At 40.6% G+C, this 21,224-nt stretch overlaps 1 protein-coding gene, 2 long non-coding RNA genes and 1 other non-coding gene across 5 annotated transcripts in view; 2 read left to right on the top strand and 2 right to left on the bottom strand.

Moving 5' to 3' along the window:
- Window positions 1-697, bottom strand: part of USP46 (ubiquitin specific peptidase 46) — a 32,758-nt gene extending 32,061 nt beyond the window's left edge. Inside the window, exon 1 of the mRNA XM_071743543.1 lies at window positions 558-697. Within this exon, the coding sequence (XP_071599644.1) occupies window positions 558-593 (36 nt within the window). The 5' untranslated portion in view covers window positions 594-697. The remainder of the gene's footprint in view (window positions 1-557) is intronic.
- Window positions 698-8,917: 8,220 nt separating this feature from the next.
- Window positions 8,918-11,725, top strand: LOC139796020 (uncharacterized). Of its 2 annotated transcripts, XR_011725795.1 has the most exons (5): window positions 8,918-8,934; window positions 9,223-9,437; window positions 10,333-10,451; window positions 10,865-10,948; window positions 11,438-11,725. It is a non-coding gene; the product is annotated as an uncharacterized lncRNA (long non-coding RNA). The 2 variants fall into 2 exon arrangements; XR_011725794.1 differs by lacking the exon at window positions 8,918-8,934 and having other exon boundaries at window positions 8,946-9,437.
- On the top strand, window positions 10,618-10,735 carry LOC139796385 (small nucleolar RNA SNORA26). The gene has a single exon (XR_011725983.1). It is a non-coding gene; the product is annotated as a small nucleolar RNA SNORA26 (small nucleolar RNA).
- Window positions 11,726-12,997: 1,272 nt separating the features above from the next.
- LOC139796021 (uncharacterized) overlaps window positions 12,998-21,224 on the bottom strand; it is a 34,469-nt gene continuing 26,242 nt past the window's right edge. Inside the window, exon 3 of the long non-coding RNA XR_011725797.1 lies at window positions 12,998-13,254. This is a non-coding gene — a long non-coding RNA (uncharacterized lncRNA). The remainder of the gene's footprint in view (window positions 13,255-21,224) is intronic.

Raw genomic sequence — 21,224 nt, 5'->3', positions numbered from 1 at the left:
CATTAGCTCTAAAGTCAAGACTTCCTAAAAAAGGTACATAGCATCAGGATCCAAAAGTGCAATCAGACATGTAAACACCCTCCTTTTCTGTGTAACCCCAGGAGCTCCTGGCTACAGGGTACCTGTCTGAGAGGGTTAAACGGACTCGCTGATTTAATATGGATTCAGAGCTCAATTCTGGGGTCTCTCCGCAGGATTATTAGGGCAGGATGAAGGGCAGCAGGAGGAAGGGCGGGCTGCGGCTCCGTCTGCAAGGCGTATCAGCCGGGTCCAGCGCCCCTCCGGAGGGCCCGGCATGGGCTCAGCATCTCCGGCCCACTCCCGGGCTGCTCCGGGAAAACTCCTCGGGACATCGCCACTCTCCGGCGGCCAACCCCATCCCAGGCACGTCCCGGCGCAGCCTGTTCGGCTGCCCCGCCGCCGAGGGCAGGGTTGTGGTCGGTTCCTTTGCCTGGCGACCCTGCGGGAAGCCCCCTCAGCCGCCCCTCCGCCGGCCCCAGGAGGGGCTCCTGTGCCGCCCCCGCCCCCCGCCGGCGCGCCTGCCCGCCAGCACTCACCATATTACAGATGGAGGCGATGTTTCTGACAGTCATTAGTCTAAAGGTTGTAGCGATCCCACACCGCCATCTTTATAAGGTGAAAACAGCCCCGCTCATGGTGGGAAGAGCGCAGGAAGGGAGAGGGGGCGGCAGCGGCGGCTTCTGCTCCGGGGCTGGGATAAAAGCAAGAGGAGGGGACTGCACGGGCAGCCTTTGGGTCCGCAGAGCAGCGGGAAGGAGGGACCTCGCTGCCCTCCCCTCCTGTCTCTCTCCCCTGGGCGAGCGGCTGGCAGCGTTAGCAGCGCGGGGAGAGCAGCCGCATCTCCGCTCCTTCCGCCTCTGCCTCCCGCAGGGTCCGCAGGCCCCGGGCTCCCGCTGGAGCGCTCAGCCGCGCCTCTGCGCCAGCCGGCACCGCGCTAATCTCTCCCTTCCTCCTCCTCCTTTCCCTCCTCCTCCTCCTCCTCGCCTGGCGGCTGCCGCTGGCCGCTCCATGGCAGCGCCGCTCCCGCTGATCCGCTCTGACAGCGCCGTGCGGGGAAGGTCAGAGGCAGTGACCGCCGGGGGGGCACGGCTGCCGGGGAGGAGGGGGCGCGGGGGGCGGCCCGGCCCGCAGCCCCGCCGGAGGCAAGCGGCAGCCGGGGACGGGCCCACCGACAGAAACGGAGGTGTCTCGGTCACCGGGCCTGGAAGGGCCACAGGGCTGGAGAACTCGGGTTTCGGCGCACACGAAGTCATAGGGGCAGGCACCAAGGTTAAAGACAGGAAGGCAGAGAGAGTCCCGGCAGGGTGACACGGGTGTGCGGCGGTGACAGCAGCGCTGCGCTGTGGGACACGCTGTCTCCACCTAATCTGAGGTACACGGGGGCACAGGCACTTGCAAACCCCAGAAGAGGAGGCTGGGATTTAATTTATTGCCCGAAGCAGGTGCTTAGTATTGCCATTCACCCAGACAACACTTTCCTTCGCAAATGCTGGTCTGGGACTGTGTCCACACCACACACCTGAATGCCAAAGTGCTCACTCACAAGTTTACAGCACGGGGCACTTACACAGCACCGTTAATTCACCATCTCAGTTCCCCTTCACTCACAAATCAGGGCCCACGCCCTCGGCCAGGGTAGAGCAGTATGAGTGATTAAATTCATACACATGATAAAAGGCACAAGGTTGTAAAATAGATGGCTTGAGGCCACACAGCAAATCTCAGAGAAGCAAGAACTGAGCTCAGCTAGGGCAATGCCTCACCTTAGAATTCTCTTTTTCTTAGCAGATCTTGCTCTTTACTAAGCAGAAGCTTAAGGCCCGTTTATTCTTTCTCCACTGCACTGAGGAAATGAGTCAAATGACGAGAGAGAACTTCTAATATTTCTACAGGCACCTCTGCTCCCAGCAGCATCTGAAAGGATGGCACACTTGTACTTAGCTAGGCTTTTTATTTTATGATGCTGGAATACAGTAATTTCAGTTCAAAGAGGCTGGCCCTCCAGGCTTTATTTACAGAAAACATTCTCAAGTTTGTTTTGGTTGGTTGGTGTTTTGGTTTTTTTGTTTTGTGTTGGGGGGGGTTGTTGTTTGGCTGTTTTTTTCAATTTCAAGACAAGATCTATTATTATTATTATTAATAAAAACCTGGCATCAGCAGTAGCATATAAAGATTAGTCCTGACTCTGGGAATACTGTTAGGCAAATGGCCTCAATCCAGCTCATTGTGGACTTTAGAAAAGCAACATAAAATTTGGCATTAGTTGGCATCCTGTAGACAGTTTCAGCAAAGACTCAGAACAGAGTTGTCACAGAGACAGAAATTTCTTTCCTCAGTAAGCTGGATTAGTTATATTAAATCATTGCAGATGAAAATACAGGATGGAAAAAGCTCTTCGGACATTATGGAATGAAGTTGTCAGTGCTACTAAACTGCTTCATAAATCCACAAATCACTTTGTAAAAGAGCCATCAAATAATGTAACACCCAGGAAAAAATAATCTTTGGTATAATTCTATTAAGTGCATGGTCTTATATTATGTGTGAGTTTGATCCCAAGTGTTTAATTTGCTTAAACTCTGAGGACCGGATTATACGTAATAGCACAGATTTTCTTGACAATACCCAAGGGAAATGGGAGTTAAGCCGAGGTGCCATTTTGGGACTGGCCATTCCCAACCTCAGTTCTGAAGCAATCAAAGCTTGATTGGTCTCCAGGGCATTTCTAAGTATCCACTTGAGACTGACAGCACTGCACCACATCTGTTTCTTGAACTCAGATCCCTTTTATTCCAGAAGCCTAATTGTGTACTCTTTGCTGCAATTCATCTATTTCAATTTACTGTAGAGAATTGTACTCACTTTCAGTGAAAAGTTATGAAGCAAATGAATGGGTTTGATAGGTGATTAGAAATTTAAATGAAACAAAATATGGTTACTAATAAAAACTCAAATATATTTTAATGTCAAGGACATTATTCCCATAATATGAACCCCAGAGAAAACATATAAAATAGGAAAACAAAAAAATGTAAGACAAAGTAAGTGGTACTTCTATACTTGCCAATTACTTGACTTCACAGTAAGGCTTTAGGTGGTTTCTCTTTGCTAAACTTTCCTTTTCCTCTTCCCTCTCCTCTCCTCTCCCCTCCTTTTTCCTTTCCTTTCCTTTCCTTTCCTTTCCTTTCCTTTCCTTTCCTTTCCTTTCCTTTCCTTTCCTTTCCTTTCCTTTCCTTTTCCTTTTCTTTTCCTTTTCTTTTTTTCTTTTTCTTTTTTTTCTTTATCTTTTTCTTTCCTTCTAATGCAAAATTAAGCTGCTATTAGTTGAGCATTTATCTGTTGTTCAAGGAAATTGCTACTGTTGAAAATAACTGTATTAGTAAATATGCACATACACACACACACATAATTCTGTGAAGAATTCAATGTGATTATTCTTAATGCTAATAAAAATACTTTAATTTAAGGGTGGGATAATTTCTTGTCTTGCCTCAGAGGATTCATGATAAAAACAGGACATAACAGGCAAGTTCATGTGCCAGTTTAACAATACTTAACACTGTTTTGTTTTTTTCTCTTCAGTCACATCGAACAGGGAAAGAGGAAAGAAATTTTCATACTTGAAATGGGCTAGTGAGTGTTTTGGTTTTCTTCTGGTGTTGTTATTTTCAGGACTAAAAACTATTTCTGTAGCTTTTTGAAGATAAAAAAGTGCTAAGAAAAGCAATAAGTGCTAGTTACAAACATTATAGGAACTGTATAAAGAACAGTGAACAATTGTTTCCACTCTGAAGCATTGCCTTCTCTCTTCATAACAAACAACTAACCCTCTGTTTCTTCTGAGTGTTGGACAAAGAGAAGGAAAACAAAGGAATATCTATAACCTGAGACTGCTTATATAATTTCTGTTGAAAGGTCAAAAAATGCCTCCTGTATTTTGTTTTAGATCAGTCTTGGTCTCATCTGGTTATATGCTTGAACATTTTAGTTTCACTGCATAAAAGAAGAACTTAATGTAAATATTCCCTCTGGCTAGCAGAGGCTAGGACTTCCCTAACATTTCCCACCCTACTTTCTCAGAATGCTTTGCTTTGCAAACATTCGCTCAGACTCATCAAATTATTTGGTGTCAAGTTACTGTTAGCTTCTTTTACAAAGCAAGAAAACTGGCAGCAGAAATTCAGCAACTTGTCCAAAGTTACAGAGGAAAGTGTGTAGCAAAGCTGGGCCCAGAATACCTGCTAGTTCTGAGCTACAAAGAGGATATCACATTTCTCCAGAAATCCTGCAAAATTCCACAGAGGGTTCATTTATGTTTTTCTTGTAATAAACTCTGGTCCAGAAATGGGTAACCATCAACCAGGTTTGTTGAACAAGTGTTAGGAATTGAATCAAATTTAGGATACATTTCCAGGCAATTAAAAGGGCATTTTAATTGACAAGGCAGTTAAAACAACACCCTGGTTTTCTGTAAGTTGGAATTATAAAAATAATTAAAATAGAATTCAGATACCTGAAATATTTTCAGTGCTGACAATGTATGTTTAGAATTCTACAAATGCTTTTTATAGTTTGCATCTCACATTAAATTATGTTCTATAAAAATATCAGTATATCATTAGCAGAATGGTAAATATGTAGACACAAGTATGAGGACAAGGGATTTTCCATGAAAAATTTGTTTCAGTACAATGCCAAGTGCCACCCTGCAGCCCATGAACTGAGGCTGTGGTGCCTAAAATTTTAATAGTAAGAATGAGCTGTAGTCTATCAAAAAGCCATGTAAATCCTTAGAAAACATGGACACTCTCTGGAGACCTCTTAGTCTAAAAGAAATCCCAAAAACCCAACTTTGGACTCATTAGCCTTTTTAAGACAGTCAGCTTCAAAGCATCCCTCACCTGGCATTTTCAAATTATCTGAGAAATTATTCATCTTGATTTAAAATGCAATAATACTTTATCTTTAGAATCTTATATTGTACTGTTACCCACCAAATATGCATTTAAAAAAATTAAAAATGTATTTTAAATTTGCATTAAACTGATTTCTGAATCTTTTCTATCTTTACTAATATCACAGACAGGAATTCCAGCTCTTCCTTTTTCTCAAGAACTACTATTTTACAGATGAAAGCAAAATGCATTGACAGCATCTGACTTTTTTTTTTCTTTTTTTTTTTTTTTTTTTTGGCCAGATGCCAGATTTGAAAGCCCAAAGACAGCAGAATAAACCAGATGTAAATACATCAATGTCAAATACACCAAAAGTTGGCTGAGTAGATGAAAAGAGCTGACAGTTCTATAGTGGTAACTGTTAAACAGTCTATTCTATGAAGAGGATGTTTAGACCTTTACAGTCAGTTCAGTGCTCAGTAGTGGCCTAGAGGTGTGATTATCTCATAATATCTTCCTCTTGCCTTTTTCCTTCTGTTTAATTGTGCTTTAAGATTGTATCAGGAGCTTTGAACCGTAAGGATAAGAGAACTTCTGAACTTTTGCTTTGATTCAGCCATGAAGTTCACTGGCAAGCTTCACTGGCACTTTCCTTACCTATACAAGATGTGCTTTCAGCTGCAAAGATCTTATTTAAATTCCAACCATACACACTGGCTAGAAAGAGATAACCAAATTCTTTAGCCATGGAAGTAATCTATCAAAGAAGAAGAGAATCACTGATTCTATGATTCTATGAAAAATAAGAGAAAGCTTAGGTTTCTAACAGAAATATATTGCTATCTCTCCCTCCAGAAAGAAAATAACAGTTCTAGCTTGCTTGCCTCTTCTTCTCCAAAGATTTTATTTATTATTTTTGTTCTATTCTACAGACTCTAATTTTAACTAATATACACTCTGAGGACAAAACACAAAGGATATTTTGACAGCAGACAAGATGTAAGTGGTATTTAGTCTATTTTCAGCATGAATTTAAAATAGCCCTTTCATTTTATGGAAATTGTGGCATAAATTAATCAAATTACATTTTTAGTACATTAGCATATCAAAGTTTTAATCAACCAAAAAAACAAAACCAAAAACAAAACCAAAAACAAAACAAAACAAAAAACAAAAAAACCAACAACAAAAAAAACCCACAAAAAACCAAAAGAACAACAACAAAAAAAAAAACCAAAAAACAAACAAACAAACAAACAAAAAAACAAAAAAAACAACAAAAAAAAAATACCCAAACAAAAAAAACCCCAAAAAAACCAAAAAAAGCTGCTACATGGTAAGGTCCCAAGCCTGCCAATTATTTAATGCAGATAGATCCTGTCATCAATCTGCAAAGACTGATGGTCACATCAAGATTTTACTTTCTTGGCTTTCTTTCATCAGTGTGGGAAAAAACAGTGACATTGAAATGAAACATTAATGATACCTGTGCATTGTGGTGAACCCAATGTGATGGTTTCTTGTTTTGTTTTGTTTTTTTTCCCTAAACTCTGTCAACTGAGAGAAGAATCAGAGCAGTGACCTAGAGATTAAATTCATGCATCCCACAAAGAGAGAGTTGTCTGGTAAGAGCACCAGTGTTCAAGACTTGAACAACTGTGTTCGGATCACCACAGACTCCTTAAAAAGATTAAATCCAGAAAATAACCAAGGCACTTAACTGCCACTTAGCTGATTTCAAAATGCAAGGCCTGGAGATTGTCTTCTCCATGTCTACTTGTCTTTGGGGCACTCGTGGAAGTGCCCCAAAGTAAACAGAACTAACAGCTACTAGCATGGTTCACCTTGTGCCTGACAGTATTTCCCTGGCACGTGAGAACCTGCTAACCTCTCACACTGAAAAGCAGCAAGGGCTCTTCCTCGTGGTGACATGGCCAGTGTGGAACAAAGGTGGCAAGTTAAGTATTGGATTCTCAAGTATAACAACTGTCCAGGCCTCCCTCCTTCCCCCTTTAATGTTTCCATGTTCACCAGTCAAGCTCCCATGACAACTGACAATTCTGCTGAATGACTAGACCTGCATCTTTCTTGGATAACAATCCAGGATCCATCTCAAAATCAGGTCCCTTCAGATCCACCAGAAATGTGAGCTTTCCACAGGTCCCCAAGATACCCAGGCCTGCAGGCAGGCTGAGTGTCCAGCTGAGAAGTTTGTTCAGATAAGGAAGAGGCAGCCCTTTCCCTCCAGCAAAACACAGTCTGGTAGGTAATAACTCAGTGATTCCAGCATTTGCCCAGGAAACAGGAGAAGCCTGCCTGCATTTGAAGTAGCTCAAATCCCCATCTGGCCATTGCTAGGACAGTAATTTATTCTACTGGTGCCTATTCTATTCCCTATTTCTTCCCAAAGGCACAGACAGGGCCTCTGCATCCCTCCTCTTGAAGCTGTGCCACTGTCAGATCTGGGAGTAGTTTCATAGAGCCAGAGAGAAGACAAACAAAGCAAAGTTTGCATGGGAAAGGCAGAAGAAAGCTTGTGCACGGGAAGGAGTAGGATTTTATCTGAATGGAATGGTTAAAACACTCATCTGGGATAGCAACCACTGGTTGGCTGTGCTAACAGAGGTGCCAGTTTACATTCTATAGTGGAAAAGAAGAAATTGAGCTCGATGTACATCCATGGGCAAGGGTGGTAAAAATGTAAATCTTAGATGCCATTTCATTTTTTGGTTACAAGAAGGGGCTGGTCTGACTTAGGTGACTAGGTGTAGAAAATGGTCATTTTAGAGAATCCCACCTGAAATAACCAGAAGCTACATGCCTCATAAATTCATACCCAGAGTGATTTACCTTGAGTCCTGAGACAGCCGTTGAATCCTGATGTACTCACAATAAATGTGCTGGCACGCAGATTGCAGCAATGCATCTGCAACAATGTTTTAAGCAAGTATCCATAATTTGACTGAAGAGGTAACTAGAAGTGGTAAGACAGTTTCTAGAGCTTCAATCCCTGGATTGCAACTATGTGACTGTTTCAGCCTGAATACCGTGGGCTTAGGGTTCAGAAAACTCGCAGGGAGAGTGGAGCAACCTGTTACTTTCTTTCCATACACTTAGAGGTGGTGTGATGGTAGCAACTTACTATGAGCCAGGACAAATTGTTTCTGGCTGAGACAAGCAGCTCTTCCTGAAGCAGGGACTTGGCTGGGCAGCATTCAAAAGTCTCAGTGCAGTCATTCAAAGTCTCTGGCAATCACTAATTGCCAGTTTATGCTAACCTGCTCGCGCAGCCTAAAATCTCTTAGCAGGATTGCCAGTCGGGCAGCACATCTCAGCTCAGGTGGAAGAGCTGTTGTAGAATCCACGTTTTCTGCTAACATGCAGGTCTGCAGGCCTGGTCCCACCGTGCCAGGCCGAGCTGCACCTCGGGCGTGCTCCAGAACCAGCTGCGTGTGCGTGACACCACGAGTGTTAGCACAGGCTTGAGGCCTACTTGACTGTCCTTACAGACACATCCGAAGCCTTCCAAAGCAGGGATTAGATGGGACTTTAAACAGAGATCAGCGGTTTTAGTTCCTCAGAACTGCGGCACAGCTGCTGCTGCTGCTGCTGCACACCAAGGACTCTTTTCTTTCTGTTAAAGACCTCCGGGCCCCGAGAGTTCGGCCTAGGCAGAGATCGATAATTACGTCCAAGGAAGACGAAAGCCCCGCCATGACCCAGGCGGCGAGCCCGCCCCTGACTGACCGCGCCAGGGAGGGCAGCTCCGGGCTGAGGCGGGGGGCGGGAGGGGAGAGGCCGAGGCCGCCTTCCCCCGGGCCTCGGGGCCGGGGCCGCCACCGCCCAACGCGCACAGCCCCGCACGCGCACCCAGACCCTCCGCGTGGCGGGGTCACGTGCTCCAGCTCTACCAATAGGCAGCGGGAAGGGTGCCGCGCGAGGTCTCGCGGGAGCGCGGGGGTTATTTAAAGCGGAGGGAGGGGGCGCTCCTCCCTTCTCCCTGCCGCCCGGCGCTGGGGTAAGGGCGGCCGCGCTCTCCCGGAGCTCTGGAGGCTCCTCACGGATGGGGTGGGGGGTTGGGCGCAATGGGACCCGCTGGGGCCTTCCCTTCACATATTGCCCTCTCGGAGCCTGGCGGTGCTCCGGAGAGTCAACACAGGGGGATAGACGACGTTTCCCTCACATAAACCCAGTGCGGAGCCCTCCTCTCCGCCCTGCATCCTGTCGTGAGGCACATGCGCTTCCCTTCCCTCCTCCCTCCCTGGTCCCCTCGCCGATCCGGCCTGACTTGCCTCTCCCTCCGCAGTGTCTGGCGCGGGCCTCGCCTACCCCATGGCGTCCTCCGGGAGGGGAGGAAGGCGGCGGAGAGCGTCCCAAGGGCCCGGCAAGGCCTTCAAATGCCTTTGTCCGCTGTCCTGCCGCGCTCGGCAGCTCCCGGGCGGGGCAGGAGGTAGAGCAGAGGAGGCCGTGGCGCTGCCCCCCTTGCTGGGGAACTGGAGTGGGGCCTTGGAAGGCCTGTAGGTAAGGGGCACAGCGACCTCATCCCATATCTCACAGCATGCGGCTGCTTAGGTAAGGCTCTGGGCTTCAGAAACAAAGGGATTTGAATCCTGAGAATTTGTGCCACTTCCAGGCAAGCACAAAAGGGCTCTAGTCGGTAGCACTGAGATAGTGCCTAGATTTTTAAGGTCTCATTTGTTCTTTCTGTATTTAAAATATTCCTATTCCAGGTAGCTTGCTGGCCTTCCAGATATTCGTCCTTACTGTTTCCCTATCACTGTGGGGAAAAAGTTATTTGTACTTTTCTGCTCTTTACTATATTATTGGTATTGAGCTGGACAGACCTTAAATCTGATTCAGTGCAGTGATTTCTTTTTTATAGGCTGTATCAAGAAAAGTACAGTTAAAACCTGCAGTGTTTATGGTACTGAATGCCAGGCATTTAAGTTAAAACGGAGTTAACTTCAAACAAAAGCTACAGTTTCCAGAGGCCCAATATTCTACTGTCTGTAACAGTAACTTTTGATGTGTCTCTTGGCTAAACTCTATAATGTGTTACTAAGTATATATAAGCAGACACACATTAGCAAGGAGTTGGCTGGAAAGACCTGTCAAATTCAGAAATTTACAGTTTATGTTAGGGTAGTGTCAACGCTATAAACAATTGAGGTTTAATAACTTTTCATTGTTTCTGATTAGTAGTTTTAAAAGTTCTATTTAGTTGGGCTGTTTAGAAAAGAATCTTTTCAACAGCTTGAACTATTTATGGTTTTTTTTTTTTTCCTAGCTCTTACTTGTTAATAAACTTTATGTAAAGGACTTCTGCAACTTTGTGGGGTATGGGTTTAAGGAAGTCTGTAATTAGCCATAATACAAATTAAACTGTAACTTGATAATTTTCCTTTGTGCTGTTTAGGTATCCCACTTATAAACTTCTTGACTGAAACATTCTAAACATGTATGATCACACCTAAATTAGAAACAATGCTCAGGATTTCTGAGGAATTAACACCACCTTCCACCTTCTGCTAGAAGGTAAGTGTGATCTAGTGTAATGACCATTGCAGATCATTTTAAGTCTTTTTGATAGCTGACAAATTTAATCTAAACTGTGATCTCTTCAGTAAATGGTAAGTTCAGACCATCTTACTAATAAAGAAAGGAGGGGAAAAAAAATAATAATCTGCTCCCCTTTTATGCTTTGCCCTCTTAAGTCTGGCAGTGTCTTAAGTGGCCAATACAGAGGGGTATAAAAGATCTCTCTGAAACCCAGAGCTGAGGTTGAAACTCTTCTTTGGATCATGCTGAGAGGAACACATGCATGAAACCACTGAACTTAAGAAGTTTACAGGTCAGCTCTATGCATTCAAAACAGCTTGTAGGTAGGTCTTGAACCATCATCTGATTGTCATGTCTTAATATCAGTTTGATGTTAATCTTTTTCTCAGGTTTCTCCAGTGTGTTGATGCTTCATGAACCTATGGGATAAACATCTTGAGTTAAGAGGTCTTTGTAAATGAATTGGTCTCCAGGTATGTAGTGTAAAAAGGATTATCAGGTATTAGTGGATGGATCTATATTCAAAGAAATTTAAGGTATTCCTTGCTTTGAAACTAAGAAACAAAAAAACCAAGCAAAAAACTCCCACTACCACCAAAAAAAAAAAAAAACAACCCAAACCAAAAACAACACCAAAAAACCCACTCCCAAACCAACATTAGTTTGCACTAGTGCAAAAGTTTGGAGGTGGCTAAAAATTTCTATAGATTTAACCAATCTAAATCAGAAAAAAATGTGAGGAAAGCTTACAGGCACGATAGTTATTGGCCCCATTTATGCTAACTGGCTGGTCCTCTAGAATGGACTAATGATATGGGAAAGAAAAATCCTGCTCTGAAAAATGGATTGAGAAATGGCTCCAACTTAAGGTTTAGTGTCATGGAACATGTTTGTGTTGCTCAGCTTTAGGCCAGTTACCTCTTGTGTGTGCCTGACTGCAATGTTTATAAAATATTTTACAGGGAGGAAAGCAGCAGGTGGAAGGGATTTGTAGTGGCAGTGCACATCACATCAGCTGATGGTTTGGTGGGTGAGGGGCTGATCCTCAGTTCATACTCAATCACTGCATGCCTTGCCTGTCATGGATTGGCCTGGAAGAGGAACTGAACCAATCAATGGCTAAAACTGCACATCTTCAGAGACCATGTTTAAACATGTCATTTGTTAAAACTGAAGTTTCCTAATAAAAACTCTGATTTGCTTCTATATCTGTGCATTAATTGAAATAAAGCATAAGAATGATACTGGAAGTTGGTGTGTTCTGGAGGGTTTTTTTCCAGGTACTTCCTATATGAGGTTTCATGGATTTGAACAATTATGTGGTCATGCAGAAACAGTTTCCAGGACCAGACTTGATAAACTTAACCCCTAACTTAAAAACCTATTGAAAATAGCCCTTTCACTCCAAAGGTCTGGTCTTGGTTTTCTGAAGTATTTTAGAATGCAAAAGCAGTTTGTGATGTACTGTCCAACTTTTAATGTATTTCCTTAGGTTGTCTGTGTTCACCAGCTTGTCAAAAGATTGTCTCAGACTTTAAAGAACAAATACTATTAGCAAGAATCCTATTGCTTGCATATTTAAAATAAAAGTTCTGTATTTTTCACATCAGTTGATGCTGAAAATAGCTTAAATTATTTTGCACTTACGAAAATGAACTACTTGTTCCTCTTCTTTCTGAATTAATGGCCTAAGGGTTAGTACACTAAAGTTCTTTCATTGGAACCATTACACCCTGGAAGGCCATACCTGAAGACTTTGATAATAAAGCAAATTCCTTTGAGTCATACTCAGTGCTTAGGTGGTGACTCCTTCAGAGACTTATTTAGGGTGTTTTTTTTTTAAGCAGCCCTACTCTGACTTCATGCTGTGAGTTGGTGATAAAAAGTACCATTAAATCCTAATGGTCCTTATTCACAAATTTGTTCCAAAATGTTTCAGACAGGTCCTTGTTCATTCAACCCTAGTTTTTAAAAACTTGAGGAAAGTAATGTCTGTCACAGACAAATCATTCATTTGGCTTTTGTGATGTGGCCCTCAAATTCTCAAAGGCTCCTTTATTACTTGAGCATTTCTTGTGCTTGCAAACTGTTCTGTAGGCTGCATGCTTCTGATTGTTTTGAAGATATTTTAATTTTTTTTTTTTTTTCATAGTGCTCCTTAAGCATTTTTGTTGAGTCATTATGGTCCAGATTTAAATTGGGTTATTCATACTTTTGTTTTGGCATGACTTGCATTTACTGAAGGATTCACCTTCACTATAAAGCACATTTAGAGTTTAAAAGTGCTGCAATTTTTTTGTGTTTTGATTTGTCCTGACACTGATTTAAACTTGCCTTTTGAGCTACATTTAATCTTTGGCTTTACTGTACTCTTAAAAGCTGGTACTTTCAAGTAGTGTAAGTGCTCATTGCTTTTCTTGTTGCTTGGTTGGTTTGTTTTGTTTTTCCTTAATGGGAGAAATTTCTCTTAAATTTTAAGAAGCTCAATATAGGAATAGGATGTACTCTCCACTGCTGACAAATGAAGTTTATTTCAGTCTTTATGTTGCTGAAAAATTTTTCACATGAGTGGTGTACACACTGATACTGTGTACTGGGGGTGTGTTTTACAGGTTTTCCTGTAAAATGATAAAATTCCAATAAGATCACAGTGTTGGTGAAGTCTTAATTCATGGTATTAATGCTATTAATGAAATACTCATGTGCCAGGAAGTGCTGATGTTGCATGTGAAGTCCAGTCTGTCCTGTTACATCCTTCTGAAACATCTGGTCATAAAGGCTGAGGAAAAGAGAGGGAATTCATTCTGAACATGATCTGGTACTATTTTGGTTCCACAAAGCATGAATGGATTCAATTTACCTGTTTTTTATACATCTGGAGAGAGCAAGAATGAAAAAAATACCTCAGATTCTATGGTGAATGCTTAACATTTCATTCTTGAGGTACCACGGCAATTTTAAGGATGTTCTTTAAAAGTGAGAAGAGCTTTTCAGTAGAACTGGTTTAATACAAAAACTAAGTAGAGCCTGTATTTTAAACTAAAAAAGTACCAAATTATTTAATGTATTTATAAGGTTTATGACCTTACAATTGTCTAAATGTGCAATCACTTTGGGCCATTATTCTATGCTGAAAGTAATTTTGAAGAGGAGCTGGTTGGAAAGATTGGTCACTTGAGAATATTCTGTTCTATGATTTCTCATGAGTAGTTACAATAAGAAGTCTCATCAATTAGCTTGATTCTATGCCATCTTCAGGCTTTTTGGAATATAAATCTATGAGTTCAGGCATTGTTCTCTAATGAATTTTATACTATACCAAGTTAATGCAGTGAGGCAAAACAAAGGGATGAGTATTTGTCTAGGAACACAAAGTCAAGTCTAAATCTGAAAACTTTCCTGTTGTAAATTAGCTCATTTACCCCAACATCACCCTGTAGGACTGTGCTCTTCACTAAGAGCAGGTTTGTCTGAACACTGACCTCTAAATGAAGTTACAGCATTGCAATTTCCCCCCTTAGGCCATTTTATGAGATGTAAAAATCCCCTTTTTATGCTTGCTAGATAGATTAGAACAGATAGAACAGATTTTCTTAAAACTTCCTGTGTTTGGTTTCAGTTGCAACTCACATTGGATTTTTCCACACATCAATACTTTTGCTTATCTACATAAAGGTGAAAGCTGTGTGACCTTCACTGACATTCAGTGCTGCAAAGAGGGCCTTTTCTTTTCAGTGGGCTTTGATGTAAAGATCAGAGATTTTCTCACAGGGTTTGATATTTAAGTTCTACAGCTTTGGCTGCATGAATGCTGAGCACTATAGTACTGAAAATGTTCACACTCTTTCAGATTAAAAGAAGTATAAAAGCTGACAACAATGACACCATCTTTGGATGGTGTTGTATGTGTTTGCTGTAAGACAGTTAATTTAGTTCACAACATTTTAATAAATATATTTTTGTGTAAATATTCTTTATAAGAATAATGAGCAAGAGAAATAGGAAATAGAGCCCTAGAGATAGCAGTGTGCACAAAAGCAAGGAATGAAAAAAATTGGGGAGTTCCTGCTGTTAGCACTGCCTGAGTTTGGAGAAAATAGGTTGTGCAGATCCCCAGTTTTGTCTCATGTGGTAGCAGGTGAGGTTGTTTTATTTCCTTCTTAGTGGTTTATTGCACATCAAAACAGAGGTGTATATGGCCTATGATTCAAAGTGGTTTTCAGACTTTCTCCTGAGAAGTGAAGGAATTATGTGAAGGTCATTTGTATAAAGGAATTTGGCTTAGGTTTTATTAGTGCTCCTGCCACTAAGTCTTATTACAGATGATGCAGGAAGATGAAATCCCACCTTCTGTTTGGCTGTATTGTGATTTGTGCCTTAAAAATAGAAAATTAGCAGTTTGGAAAGTGACAGAAAATAAATAGAAGTTCTATAGAAAATATTCTCTTCTTGAAAAAATTTCTAACTGTAATGTTCTTAGGATTTTAGTTACTGGTAAAATAACCAGAAGGGAATAAAGCTGAATAAAATACACAGAAGGATGTAGTCTGTCACCAGAAACAATGTGCTCTTTTCCACATATCTAGACTCAGGATACCAATTTCAGGCACAGTATGGTACAAGCTTTTTACAGTTGCTGGTATGCTGTGATATACCATGGTTTTTTTCCAAATATCCATGGATTTCCTTAAAACTTCTGTTTTAGACCTTGTTTCTTCTGTCTTAATTTGCAGATAGATTATGGCCTCTCTGTCCTCTGTTGCGTGGTATAGGAAAAAAAAAAGATAAAAAGAAATAGAAAAAAAAAATTAAAAAAAAAACCCAGCAAACCACCCACTTTTCTGCAGCTCTACTTGAAATCTGTGATTTTCACCTGGATATACGTCTGATATCAAGGAAAGATGGAAAGAGGAAGAGGTATCATGATAGAACTCATGTACAACTAAAAGGTTTTAACTCTGTGATGTGTTTTTATAGTAACAGTAGTGTGAAAATTATTTAAGCAACCCCAGGAACTATAAGATTACATTGATTCCCTCCCAGATTCAAGCTATTGCTGCTTCTTTTACTGCATAATGAATACATTATGAGTACTGCACATCAGCTGCAATCCTTTCAGTTGTCCACTACTCCTTATTTGTAAGGAGTTGCTGGCAGGGCATGAATAATTTTTGGCCTTGCACAAAAAGCTGCTGCCAGGTCAGCATTTTTATAACATTTTGTTGCAGAGAGAGCACCCTGGGTTTGGGTCCCTTGATATGTAATAGCAACGTGTTCTGATGCCCACGGGTGGGTCGGGGTTCCGAGGCTGAGAACTCATTAATCTGAGCAAGGTCCCAGCTGCCCCCTGGGTCTGAGCTGGGCAATGATGGTTCCAGCTGCTGGTGCTCCCCTGCAGCATTGCTTTACCATGTCTCTTCCTTTAAGGAAACCAATTATGTAAATCAGTAACAGGATGTGGGGGTTTTTGGTGGGGTTTTTGTTTGTTTGTTTGTTTGTTTTACTTCATCAGGAGTGCTTTATCTCATTTTTTTTTTCTCCAAACCTATGTTTTTTTGCTGTATCTGTTTGTATGTAAGTCATCTGTTCTCACTTGACTTGATACAAGCCCTTGCAGTGTGTCAATTTACTGTGAGTCAAAGCAGAAGGAAAATCTGAAGGTGCTTCTCTAGACTGGTCCTATTAAGCTCTGCACTGAAATCTTCAGATTGCCACATTCTTTCTAGGCTTTTCTAGCTGCAATCTTCCCCTGCAGTAGCCATGACTTTTCATTCCTTGTGGGGCTTCCTCCTTTCATCCAATTCATAAATACTCAGAAAATTTGTTATTGTATTTGAGTTTTGTTATGATCTTTTCTCAGAAAGAGTAGAGAAAAAATCATCTTAAACTGGCAGAATATGGAGAAACAACTGCTTTTAACAAACACTATGGGATATAGGTGTATAATCTGAAAATTACAGAATTAGGCAGGCTAAACAAAACACAAGTTTAAAGATAGTGGAAAAATATTAGTTCTGCCTTTTAGCATGCTATGTAACTTTGAATAGTATTCACAATTTTAGGATGCATTAAGCTAATGTATAAAAATAACAAACTTTTAAATTTTTCTTTCTCACATGCCTGCAGCACATTTTAGAGGTGAGCAGGAAGAGAAATATTGCAGCTGCTGTCATAATTCCATTATGAAGTTAGTACCACCTGGCTTGTGCACTATATACTGCTTAATCCACAATTTCATAAACTCTTTCCTTGAACTGTTTGCTTTCTCTGAAAATTGCTAGGAGAATGGAAGTGTGCCAAGAATTCATCATGAAACATTGAGAACTCAAGTATTTGTATTTATGCCATTAGGCAGGGGCTGATGGTTTTCCTCTTGACTACAGTAATGCCTGTTAACTGAGCACAGCTTCAGCTATGGGATGAGTGCTCCCTCTCCAGTTTTGGGCACAGTGTTTGGATATGAAATAAAATGGTAAAAAGAAATAGTGAATGTATTCTGTAGCCTCTTACGTATCCCATGTATCTCAAACTGCTTCACAACACTGTGAGTTGTAGTGCTGCTGTCACTTCAGGAACTGTAGGCAGACACAGGATTTACTATGTAGTTGGTGACAGCTCCCATGTAACCCTTGGACAGAACTTGATTTATGAGCCAGAAAATATAGATTGGTTACTGCCATCATTCATTTTTTTAAAAATAGAAAATTGTTGATTTTTTTTTCTATTAAGTGAAGATGTGATTCCATGTAGACTGTAGCATGATAAGAGCTGAAACATCAGCTCTCTGACCTTAGACCTACCAATTGGAAAATGAAAAGGCTGCTCAAATTTAAAACTTCTAAAAATGAGGTATGCAAACTTAATTGGAGGTCACTAGAACCTGTGAATCAGTATGGTGGATGAAAAGCATGCTAGCCCAAATTTAGCCAATTTCACCAAAATTCAATGAAACTATACTTGTTTACTTTAGCAGAGAGTCCTACTCCTCTTTACACAATTTAGTTATCTTTCTGAATTTACTATTCACAACACTAATATCTAAAATTATTTGAGATCCTGTCCTCAGTCTTGCCTCTTCCTTATCTCAGTAGCTCACCTCACCATTTCTGCTCTGTGCTGTGCTACCAGGTGTCCTGGCACAGCCTGAGGGTTTGGGGTTATATAAAGTTGGTTATTTATATCATTTCACACTAATCCTCATGCTGAGTTAACCTGAACTCATCTTTGGTCTTGCTCAGCAGGGTGGCACAAGTTTCTAGCATGAATCATACAGCTACTTATGTACTACCTTTGGTTTTCACTTTAAGAATGATAATCTTTATTCTTCCATCTAAGTGATCTGTCCTTTCACTGTGGCCTCAGAAGTTGAATTGTGAATTATTCCCATTACCCCACTTTTTGTTTTCATTTAGAGTAGCTGTATTTTTACTGAGTCTGCCTTAAGAAGGTTATTTAATACCTTCACAATATTTTGTGTTTGCTTGTGTGAGTGCAGAGCGAAAGTCTCTTACAATTTGTAATTAGAATTTTTAAAGTAGCTATAGACAGTGATTTAAGTACCTTTGGTTTTATTCTTTGGATTTTTACATAGTTTATATATATTTTTATTGTTTTCAGATTTGAATACAATTTGGACTGCTTCAGAGGGTCTTGCATAACACGCAGTAGTTTAAAAGGCTGTTGCTGTTTTCTTGTGGGAAAAAAAAAAATTAGAGGTAAATATTTCATGTATTGACAAGGAGGTGGAGAAGAATTGGTTCTCCTTCCAAAAAACATATTTTCAATTATCAGATTTCAAAACTCCAGGTAAGAATATCATACAGATCATCTGTTTGTTTGTATTCCCAGCTGCCTCTCAGATCCACTATGGCAGAATTTCTTCTGACAGATTATATAAATTACATGTTTTGAAGTAATTTAAAATAAAGATTTTAAGGGTAGGGTTTTTCAGAAGTATTCACAACTGGATTCTTTCCAGTCTATTGGAAATCAGAGTTGTACTATTCATGTTAATAGACCAAAATTTGGACGGTGCTGAATAGTCTGAAAATCCTATTTCTGGTTACTAAAATTAAAATCATTGGCATTCCTTAATCTCTTCAGGTGCCAGGGTGTGTTTTGTTCAGTCATGTAATCTGAATTGGCCACACTGAGACTGTTGATAGTGTAATTCCATACTTCTATCATTAAGCCAAAAGGAAAAATTGATTTATTACTCTTTAGGCAATGAAGGAAATACAAAACACAAACTTAATTTTAGACTGTTTTTCATGAAGCCTTAGTTCATGCTAAATTTATCCTCAAATGCATCACACAGTATTAGTAGTCTTGCAGATATGAACTGTTTCAGAAGGCAGGAGGAAATTTTACACTTGAAGAAATTGTTTTTGTTACTAGCAATGCAGTTCTTTCAAGAACCTGAGCTAGTCCTGTTTAATACTTAACTCCCTGCTTAAATTTTGTTTCCTAAACTACAGCTGTAGAGGCAGAGTCACTATTTATAGTTCATACTCATAGTCTGTAACACAGTACAGAGCCAACCTTTAAATCAAAAGAATCACTGAGATAAAAAGTTTTAGGAAAATAAAAGTTTCATAGAGAGGATGGCATGGAAGACTTGGTCTAGAATTTAAGAACAGCCCTAGATTGTTGTGTGCATTCTTTAGTGTCATTGTGATAGCATAACTGGGGGGAAAGAAAATCCTATTTAAACAATATGTAATTAATTGCAATTAAAACTAGATTGAACACAGAATTAAAACTAGGTAGAACATAGAATTAAAATTATGAAACAAATTTACTTAGAAAATTATAGCTTGAGGAAGCACTATGAGATGACTGAAAAAAGAGTTTTACAACACACACAGAGGTATTGTAATTCCAATTTTCTTTTGAAAGAGTAAAGATAGGGACTAAAGAAAACTGTAGATCCTACTGTGTGAGTGCTTCCAGAGAATGAAAGCAGAAAGTGAAGTTGCAGTGGTTTGTGTTTCACGTGTAGTTCAGAAACCATGAGAGCTGGGTTTGATTGTTCTGATTTGGGATAGTTCAAATAAAAAAAGCAACTGAATGACATCTCTTGTGGGAAACCCATTTCTTCAGTCCTCTAAGAACATTATCCAAGAGGGAAAAAAAAAAATCAAAGGCCCTGTTAAGAGATCTGAAATGTTGTTTGTGGCAACCTAAACTCTGTAATCTGTTCTGCCAACAAAAAAAAAAAAAATTATTTATTACAAAAAGTCAATGTGAGAGTTAGTTGGTGATCAAGACCTATCTAGAACAGATTTAAAACTGGCAAGAAGAAAACACAGAATAAAATGTAAATATTTTGTAAAATGCAGTATGTCTAGTCTGTATTGAAGCTAAATTTGTCTGTCTTCTTGTTTGAAGAAAACAAAACTAGAAACATTTCACACACCTCTCACATTTCTGATCTATAATGTAGCAAAAGGTGGGATATTTAATACAAGCCATTGGTTATCAGTGTCTGTAGACTGATAGTTTAGGAGTCTGAAGTATACTTTGTTCACTCTCATAATCTACTGAAAAGATGACTAGAACACAAGCCATATGATTAAGTATCTGACATAACAACTCGCTAATGTTGCTCTAAGCCCTCACTCGATATTTTTAATCTTGGATAATTTCTCCCCCCAAAATTGTTTGCAGGCAGCTTGTCTAGAAAACGAATTATTCATTTAGGTAATTGCTGTTAATTCAGCTGAAAAAACCCAAGGGCAATGTCACCTCTGCTTGTTAGAAAACCAGTGCTCAAATTCAGCAAGAATGTCTCTGAATTTTCAAATGCAATTGGTTGTATTGGCTGTGTGGCTTCTGTCCTTGTCTAACTAGAAGCAAAAGAGGATGAGATCATGGTCTGTGGCTCTTGCTCCTTGTTCAGCTGCAGCTCTGCTGAACGCAGTGCTGGGGGCTTTTACCACATTTGCTGCTTTTGGTTCCAAGTGCTGAGTGGAGCGGGGCTGCTGAAAACACAGCAATAGAAACAGCCTGCACCAGGGATGGGTGGATGGAGGGATGGGTGGATGGGTGGATGGGTGGATGGGTGGATGGATGGATACCCAGGATTAATCAGAATGAAGACAGAGGGTTCCTCGAGACAGCAGGCCCACCTGCTGACAGTGACATTATGACTTCAGGAGGAGTTAGAGTGAGGAGAAAGGTAATGGAAATGGATACAGCTTCATTACAATTTGTGTACCTGCTCTCAGGCACTTCTAGGACAAGAGAAGGGTACAGTTCCCTCTCTCAGGAGCTTTTTTTTTTCCTCTTCTCTCCCTGGAGCTGCAAAATCTACAAAATGAGCCTAAGGGGATGTGATCAGTGCAGTGTAAAAAAGTCCTCTGTAACTGATACAGAATCAGCCCTGTTGTGGTAGCAGTGGTAAATAAGCCTAGAGAGAACACTATAAAATTGCTTTTAGACTTCTTGCAGTATGCAAATTAATCTGCTTAGACCTAATTTTGTGGGGAAGTTTGTGGCACAGAGTCTGGAGATATCCTAAGAGACCTGGTCCACTGTGTTGTTGGGCATCCAGCAGCAGTGCAGGGTATATAACATTAATAATTTTGTAACAGTAATGATTTTGATCTTCTGCAACTGATATAAATAGCTGCAATTATACATAAAGTAGTAGGAGCAAGTAAGTCCCTTTAAATTTGTACTTCTATAAATAATTGATTTTAATGGATTAAGAAAATGAGTTCCTTCTTGTGTTATCCATTATACCCA

This window comes from Heliangelus exortis, chromosome 4, assembly GCF_036169615.1.
Source record: "Heliangelus exortis chromosome 4, bHelExo1.hap1, whole genome shotgun sequence".
NCBI classification, from domain to species: domain Eukaryota; kingdom Metazoa; phylum Chordata; class Aves; order Apodiformes; family Trochilidae; genus Heliangelus; species Heliangelus exortis.
This window is presented reverse-complemented; position numbering and strand designations above follow the sequence as displayed.